Source organism: Sinocyclocheilus rhinocerous, unplaced genomic scaffold (genome assembly GCF_001515625.1).
Source record: "Sinocyclocheilus rhinocerous isolate Xijiao unplaced genomic scaffold, SAMN03320098_v1.1 scaffold1635, whole genome shotgun sequence".
Lineage (NCBI taxonomy): Eukaryota > Metazoa > Chordata > Actinopteri > Cypriniformes > Cyprinidae > Sinocyclocheilus > Sinocyclocheilus rhinocerous.
This window is the reverse complement of record NW_015627629.1, coordinates 1,862,113-1,870,525: the sequence shown is the minus strand read 5'-3', so window position 1 is coordinate 1,870,525 and position 8,413 is coordinate 1,862,113. Positions and strand designations below refer to the sequence as shown.

General features: G+C 33.5%; 1 protein-coding gene across 1 annotated transcript in view; it reads left to right on the top strand.

Moving 5' to 3' along the window:
- tmem179ab (transmembrane protein 179a, genome duplicate B) overlaps nt 1-2,617 on the top strand; it is a 5,430-nt gene extending 2,813 nt beyond the window's left edge. Inside the window, exons 2-4 of the mRNA XM_016543857.1 lie at nt 543-680; nt 1,058-1,136; nt 2,003-2,617. Of these exons, the coding sequence (XP_016399343.1) occupies nt 543-680; nt 1,058-1,136; nt 2,003-2,185 (400 nt within the window). The 3' untranslated portion in view covers nt 2,186-2,617. The remainder of the gene's footprint in view (nt 1-542; nt 681-1,057; nt 1,137-2,002) is intronic.
- The last annotated feature ends 5,796 nt before the right edge of the window (nt 2,618-8,413 follow it).

Sequence of the window (8,413 nt, the reverse complement as noted above, 5' to 3'; positions counted from 1 at the left end):
TGTCACAGATCGGCCAGGCTCAACCACCTCCCAATCACAGCGAACACCATCACCTGAGTTCTAATCACACGCACCTGTCACGGATTAACAATCACTCTCAGCTCCCATACAAAAGAACACACCTCGCTTCACTCCAGTGTCTGATCTCGTTTCATCGAAGTGGACTCTCTCTCTCTGATATCTTAACATGATACATTGGAAGACTTTACCTGCCTGTGATACTTACCTCCTGTGTTTCCTCCAGTGTGTTCTCCTGTGCTCCATTCCCTAGTCCGTTCCCGTCATCTGCTCCGTGGATTCCCCGTGTACTCATCATATACGGAATCACTCTTCCCCTCTTCCTGAAGACGGTTTACTTTAGCTCATATACTCACCTGTCCAATCCATCTGCATCTATTGCTGATAATAAACATTATTGTATTTTTCTAACCCTCTGTGTGAGTCTCCTTCCGTAACAGAAATAGTATGGGTTGGAATAACTGGAGAGTGCAAATGATGAATTTACTGTAGTAAAATCTCTCTTTTACCTTTTCTTTATACAGCTCGATCTTCAATGCCTTTCTGAACCTGCTCATCAGCACATTCGTAGTGTTTGCTGTGTTCCTGTCCAGCACAATAGTCAGTGTGGGTTTCAATCTATGGTGTGATGCCATCACAGAAGGAGGCAGTATGCCCAGCAGGTAAGCATGACGCCGCTATTTTCTGCTTCTACAATGTATAAATAAACACTACAATGTATATAAAGCATGTTTTTAGACTGCCTTTATAGCTTGAAAAGAGCCACAGTTAATTGGATGGGCCTGTTTTTCTCTGTCAGAGAGGGTTTGCTGACATTGAAATTAGCCAGAGGCTTTTGGCTCAGTTCACTTCAGAGACTTTTAAAGTTCAGTCACGTTTTAGTGTCCACAGACTACTACATTCTTTGAATATAAACCCTGAATGTGTCTGACAAGCAGCTTTGTTCTTCAAGTTTTTATGAGCAATATCTACTTGATTAAATGTTGATTCTTCAAGTGTCTGTGAATCATATCTAACACTGACTACTGTTCATTTCTAGCTGTGAGGATCTACAGGACACTGATCTTGAACTAGGGTTGGACAATTCTGCTTTTTATGACCAGTTTGCCAAAGCACAGGTTGGTCAGTTAAAAATATAAACTGTGTTTGATAACTACATGAGTGCTTTATATCAATAGGGGTCATTATGTTGGCAGTTCAACCAAAAATGTCGTCATTTACTCACTCTTTAAAGTGCGTAAATATAATATTCATTTTTGAGTGAACTATCGTTTTAACAAAAATCTGTAGCATATGGTTAGTCAGACATTTGAGACTATTAGTAAATATTCACCCTAGCAACGAATTAAGACTCCTTTATCAAAACTGAGATTCCTTCTTACATCAAACTGTTTAAATATTCTAACTATATAACCTTCACAAATCTCAAATAGAGTGCTGTAGTGATGACTTCTTTTTGTAGGCCGATCTGAAGGTTAGCATCCCCTTTGTTCCCTCGGCAAAACCCAAAAGTGTTCATCCATTGGCTTTTGGATTATTGCAGAAAATAAGCTCTGTGACCAACAAAAGTTTATGATTCTAACACGTTTTGTTCATCATGATACTCTTCACAATTGAACACAACAAGCCTAAATACAATCGCCAGAAGTAAAAAAGATAAATGTAGGCAATAAATGAACTACACCACAGTGACATCTGTCAAAAATCACAAAGTAATGTAGTGATGTGTTTTATGTCTTTGAATAAAACGTAAAAATATCTTGAGTTTTGTGTTCACCATTTAACCAAAAAATCATTTAAAACACCCAATGACTTCGGGGTGATGGAGTTGGAAGTACTAAAATGCTGACCTTCACATTGTTATTTATTAATCTTCACATTGTTGCAGACTTCCAGCATTCAAAGTTTGTCTTGTTGAATTCACACTGCTTATTACCAGTTTTTCTCATGAATATAACAGTCAAGCCTCCTCTGCTTCCTCTAGTTTGGGTTGTGGGCGGCCTGGCTGACTTGGCTCGGCATCACTGTCATGGCCTTACTGAAGGTCTATCATAACTACCGTCAAGAGGATCTGGTCGACAGCTTGATTCACGAGAAAGAGTTCCTACTCGGACACTCGTCACGCCGGCGCTCTGATGTGGTAGATGAGAAAAGTGGCATGATATGATCAGCTCAACTTTTTCAACGCTTTGGAATGTACTGTTAAGTAAAATGTGTTCATAAGCTTGTAAATTTGGCTCATTAGTTGGGTGCTTCTCAACTTTTGATTGACCTCAGTTGAGCTTAACTGAACCAAATGCTTCTGAATTACATTTTATTTGACAGTCGACAATGACTGAGAATAGACATTCACGTGCACTCAATTGTTCGGACAGAGGTCACACATCATTCACCACAACATTTTTTGATGTTGAGCTTGAAACACAAGACCCTGGACAAAATAAACAGTGAACATCAATAACTCAAAGGGATAGTTCAAGAAAAATTTAATTATTTTATTAATTACTTCATGTTATCCCAAACTTTTAAGACTTTCAATCATCTTCAAAACACAAAATGAAAATATTTTCAATGAAACCAGAGAGATTTCTATGGAAACCCGTTTTCACCACAAAATAAAAAAAGGTAATTGTGACTTTTTATCTCACAATTCTGACTTTTTTCTTACAATTGCAAGTCTCAGAATTCTCAGAAATCTCAGAATTGCGCATTTATATCTCGCAAATTCTGACTTTTTTCTTTGAATTGTGAATTTTAAATCAGAGCTAATGTATCTTGCAATTTACAGCTCATAATTCAGATTTTTTTTTTCTCTCAGAAATGCGACTTTATTTCTCGCAATTCAGAGTTTATAGGCTCTCTTGCAACTCTGACTTTATTTCTCACAATACTGAATTTATATCTTGCAATTCTAACTTTTTTCTTAGAATTGTGATATAAACGCTTTTTTGAGTTTATGAACAAAACTGCGAGATAAAACGTCACAATTCTACTTTAAAAATACTTATTTATTAATTTTTTCTAAGCTTCCTTAGATTTCTGTCCCTTCAATGAAAGTCAATTCTACAAAAGTTTTAAAAAGTTCATGCCATTGTATATAATCCTTAAGAATTGAGCAATTTAATCCATGTCTTCTGAAGAGACATGGTAACTTTTATATGTGACTAAAAGCCTAAATTATATCTGCTCATATAGACATTGATCAATGCAAATACAGAGCGCACATTAAATATGGTAAACATGCTTGAGTCCCATGCAAGAACAAAGCTCATTGGTTCTCGTGCATCAGACAAGCATATTTGGCAAATTAACTTTCCTTGGAGGGATAGAAATTTCTCAGGTTTCATTAAAAATATCTTCACTTGTGTTTCAAGATAATAAGTTTGGAATGACATGAGGGTGAGTCATTGATGAAAGAATATTCAATTTTGGGCAAACTATGCCTTTAAGGAAGTGTGCTTAAATAATGTTCTTGAAAATCCTGTGTGACACAATCAACGTCTTATTGCCAGTTATGTTTTTACTCAACCAAATGATTCTTTCCTTCTAAAGACTATTTAAAGCAGTGCTAGAAATGAGCAACAGCTTCCAGTCGGTCTCTATTCCATTAGTACTCTACATTCGCTGAGGAGTTGGACTTAGTACATACATTGTAGCTCAGGTAATTCTAGTTTTACACACTATTTTAAGTGTGTGTGATCCATGTCTGGTTTTCTTTACTAAAGGATCATTCCCTTCCAGTACTGCCTCTATGTGTAAGACATAACATTAATGAGGAAAAAAAATTAACTTAAATGATTTTAGCAAATGGCTGCAATATAACAAAGAGTGAAAAATGTAAGGGGGTCTGAATACTTTCCGTACCCACTGTATATAATGATGTTTATGACTGTGGTAGTATCCTTCCTATGTAAAGGGATTGCTATTGAAAACATGCTTGCATCTACATTCAGCATATATTAATTCAGACAGACAAAGAGGAAATCTAGGCTCTATAAAACTATTGAATGACAAATCTTCAGTCTTCAGGATATGACATCAGAATTTGATGTGTGATATTTGGAGGGATAATTTAATGATTTGCTATATCCAGTTTACTTGCTTTCCTAGAATCATCTACAAAGTTTGTGTCGTTACACTCCATATATAGTTCACTATGTTTTGAAATATTGTTGCAATACAATTTGATGTATGCCATTTTTGGTTTAAGCATCTTATGATAACTAGTCCTCCTAACTCTAATGGATTCTATTTTAGTTTTTGCTAGTTTATGAGCATGAGTCGTGATTCACTGTTAGCTCTGTAACACACTCAGGCCCACGTTTCCGAGTATAAAACATTATGCATAGATTGTTTTGTGCATCATTTTATTTATTGTGTGATAGTGTGAACACATCTCTGTAACCGTCAACAACATTATACGTCTATATTTGTTTTAGGGCTTTTATTTAATAAAAGCAGTATAAACGGCAATGATGATGAAAATACAAAGCAATTGTTGATTTTTCTGGTTATGAAATAAATCAAATTCAGATTTTTAAACTAGTGACGATTTAGAGCTCTTTTTGGTTTTGAATATTTGAAACTAAAGAAATGCAGTGAATATACTGCCATAAAGCACCTCTATTGAAATAGACATTACAGAAAGACTAAAAAAAAAAGAGAATGTGTACTTGACCTGGGGCGATTTTATTGCTTCAGCGATTGGCTGGCTCAACAGTACAAAATATTTAGTATATTTCCCTTTTGTCATCTGAATTCCCCTGAAATGGGTATAGTACAGTAAGCAAGTGTGCTAATTAAGTGTTGCATAAATGTAATAATTAGACATACAGTGCACAACATATCATGTAAATGACTCAAGATATAATGACACATTTGTTTTGTGTCTGACATTTTCAAATATTTCTATCTAGTAACTCTCAGTGATTTGATGCAGGTCACAGTAGTTTTTTTTAATTATTATTTGTGCACCTTTAACTCATTTCTCTTAATCATTTGTATCGATGAGGATTAATCCAATTGCATTTTTATTAAATATTTGGGGTCGGTAAGATTTAAAAAAAAAGCTCTTATACTAACCAAAACTGCATTTATTTGATCAATACATACAGTAAAATATTATACATATTACTACAATTAAAAATAACAGTTTTATACAGTATGTTAATATATTTTAAAATGTATTTTATTCCTGTGATATTAAAGCTGAATTTTCAGCATGATTACTCCAGTCTTCAGTGTCACATGATTCTTCTTGCTAATTTGCTGCTCAAGAAATATTTATCAATGGTGAAAAAAAAAATGAAAAAAGTTGTGTTGCTTGATATATTTTTTTAAGGATTCTTTAATGAATAGAAGTTCAAAAGAACAGCATTAATTTGAAATAGAAATGTGTTGTAACATTGTCTTTACTGTCACTTTTGATCAATTTAATGCATCCGTTCTGAATAAAAATATTAATTTCTTTAAAAAAAAAAAATCTTACCGCCCCCAAACTTCTGAACAGGTGTGTGTGTGTCTCAATTTGAGTTTTGTGAGTTTTCAATTTTGGGTGTACTGTCCCCTCCATTCAAGCGATACATGTCAAGTTGTGTGCTAATGGAGAAAATAAGCAATTTTGGCGACACTAGAAACCAAAGACTGATATAATTTGATAGAAAATGCTTGCCCAAAAACTAGAAAAATAGATACTGAACAGCTGCTGCTATAAAGGAAGATTAAGAGACTAAAAGTGTAAAACTTGAGTGGAACAGTAAAAAAAGATAGAAAAAGAAAATTCTTATAAAACATAGTAAAACAAATTAATGCACCGTTATTAGGTTGAGGCCAAGATGCTGGTACAGGTTTATGTAAAATATAAACTTAAATATTGCGAACATCATAAAGCATTTCGCTATTTAAAATGGCATTCTTTCATTTGCCAGTTAAATCTGGCAGTGCATGACACAATATATAACCAACTCATCCTTCAACGGTCTTATATCTCTTTCTAAGAGAATTAGTGGCAGATGGAAACGTTTGTGCTTAATGGAACAGCTTTACCCTTCGTTTCTCGTAAAGTAGATAAATGCTAAAAGTGTCGTCATTGTGCCAGTTCTCTTTTCTCATTTACATTGAAATATATTCTTTAACAATAATTAGTGTCATATACATGTTTGATAAATGCATAAAACGCATATTTGTATTCTAAACCTATTTGATTATTAGTAAAATAAATAGCATTGTCTTGCATTCCACAGACACATTCAACCACATTATGTACAGCAAGTGCATCAAAAACAACAGCATTGAATAAATGAAATATTATCTGACATTAAAAAGCTCATATAATGTGATACATTGGTTCATAGAGAATACAGTGTGCACATTCTGTAGAGCCTGACTGATTTTGGGTCTGATCGAATAATGAGTCAATGACATAAGAGTGTTCACGATAAAAAAATAAAAACTTATATAAAACTAATTTAAAACATGCGTCAAGTTCTTAGAAATGTAATCTTCGTATTCATGTTGGTTTCATATGATTATAAAAAAAAAATTTTCCCCAAAAATTTTTATTGAATGACTTGAAAATCATCATGTGGTGCAATTATCAAGTAAAAAGTAATAACACATTTTCCTCATATGTGTACAACATTTTAATAATTACTTTAAAATCATTTAAATATTATTTTTATATTTATTATTTTTCATTTTTTAAATTAAAAAAATCATGAATTATTAATTCATTAAATATCATCAAGTTTTGGGGGAGTTGCACCACATGACATTTTACAAACAACTAATAACAAAAATATCAAAGAGGTGTATTCAGATCATTTTATGTATTAACTGCTTTCTTTATATATATATATATATATACACATACAGTATGTATATATACATACAGTATATATATATATATATATACAATATACAATATAGTTACAATATTTTAGTATAATATTTTTATTGTATTTTTAAATAAATTATTTTACAGGACAACAATGAGGATCTTTGATTTTATATTTAATTAAAATGACATGGTTGCACCAAAATCAAAATATTAAGATGTTTTGAAGCTGTCATGAAAATAAATCCATTCTTGAACATGTCTGAGGATAAACATTTCCAACTCAATCCTGTCTTTATTTTTGTAAATCCGTAAATTAATTTCAACAGTTTCCTAAATTCACTCTTTGAACTAGAAAGCCCTTATATTGCTATTTATATCCAAAAATAGTAGACAAAAATAGTACTTTAGAAATGAACCTTTTTTGATGCAACACTTTGAGGTAAATACTATATGAAGCAAAGAACACACAGAACAGCACTAGCAGGAAATGATCCAGCCATGCGTTTACTCATTCTATAAGCTCATGCGATATGTGTGTGTCTAAGTGTTCTCAGGCACTAAAATGGATCTATTTGTGACAATGCACATGACATTATGCATGTGCTCACCGTTGCACCTGGCTCTTTTCCATACTGTTTATTAAAGACCAATATATTAATTCAATATCTTGCATGCCTATGATAATACTGACCTACCAATATATCAGTCGGGCTCTACCTGTGGACAGAATTCATTCATTCGTTTTCTGTATTGACAGTCCTGTATAATTTCAAGTGCTAAAAGTTTTAATTAATATTGCTGCACAAGTATTCGTTGGAAAAGGACCAAAAGATGCTTTAAAGGAATAGTTCAGCAAAAAATAAAAATGTACTGAAAATGTACTCACCCTCAGGCCATCCAAGATGTAGATGAGTTTGTTTCTTCATCGGAACAGTTGTGGAGAAATTTAACATTACATCACTTGCTCACCAAAGGATCCTTCACAGTGAATGGGTGCCGTGAGAATGAGAGTCCAAAGAGCTGACAAAAATGTCACAGTAATTCACAAGTAAAACGATTTAAAGTATAAAACGCCTTAATGATGGATTTGTTTCTCACAAACAAACAGGTTTTCGCTTCACAAAACGTTAACTGATGGACTGGAGTCATGTGGATTACTTTTGAATCATTATGATGTTTTTATCAGCTGTTTGGACTCTCATTCTGACGGCACCCATTTACTACAGAGGATCCACTGGTGAGTAAGTGATGTAATGCTAAATTTCTCCAAATCTGATAAAGAAACAAACTCATCTACATCTTGGATGGCCTGAGAATGAGTCAATTTTCAGAAAACTTTAATTTTTGGTGAACTATTCCTTTAAGACATATCACCCACTATAGGAGGAAAAAGAGCTACATACAGAGGTCTAAATACACACGGCTCCGTATAATGAGGATGTGACATTAGCTATGCCACCATAAAGGGCAAAAAAGCACACCATCCCTTAATGGTGTGGAAAAGCACATGGCCTTCAATCAGCCACAAAGTAAAAGAGGTGGATGTTGAACATCCTC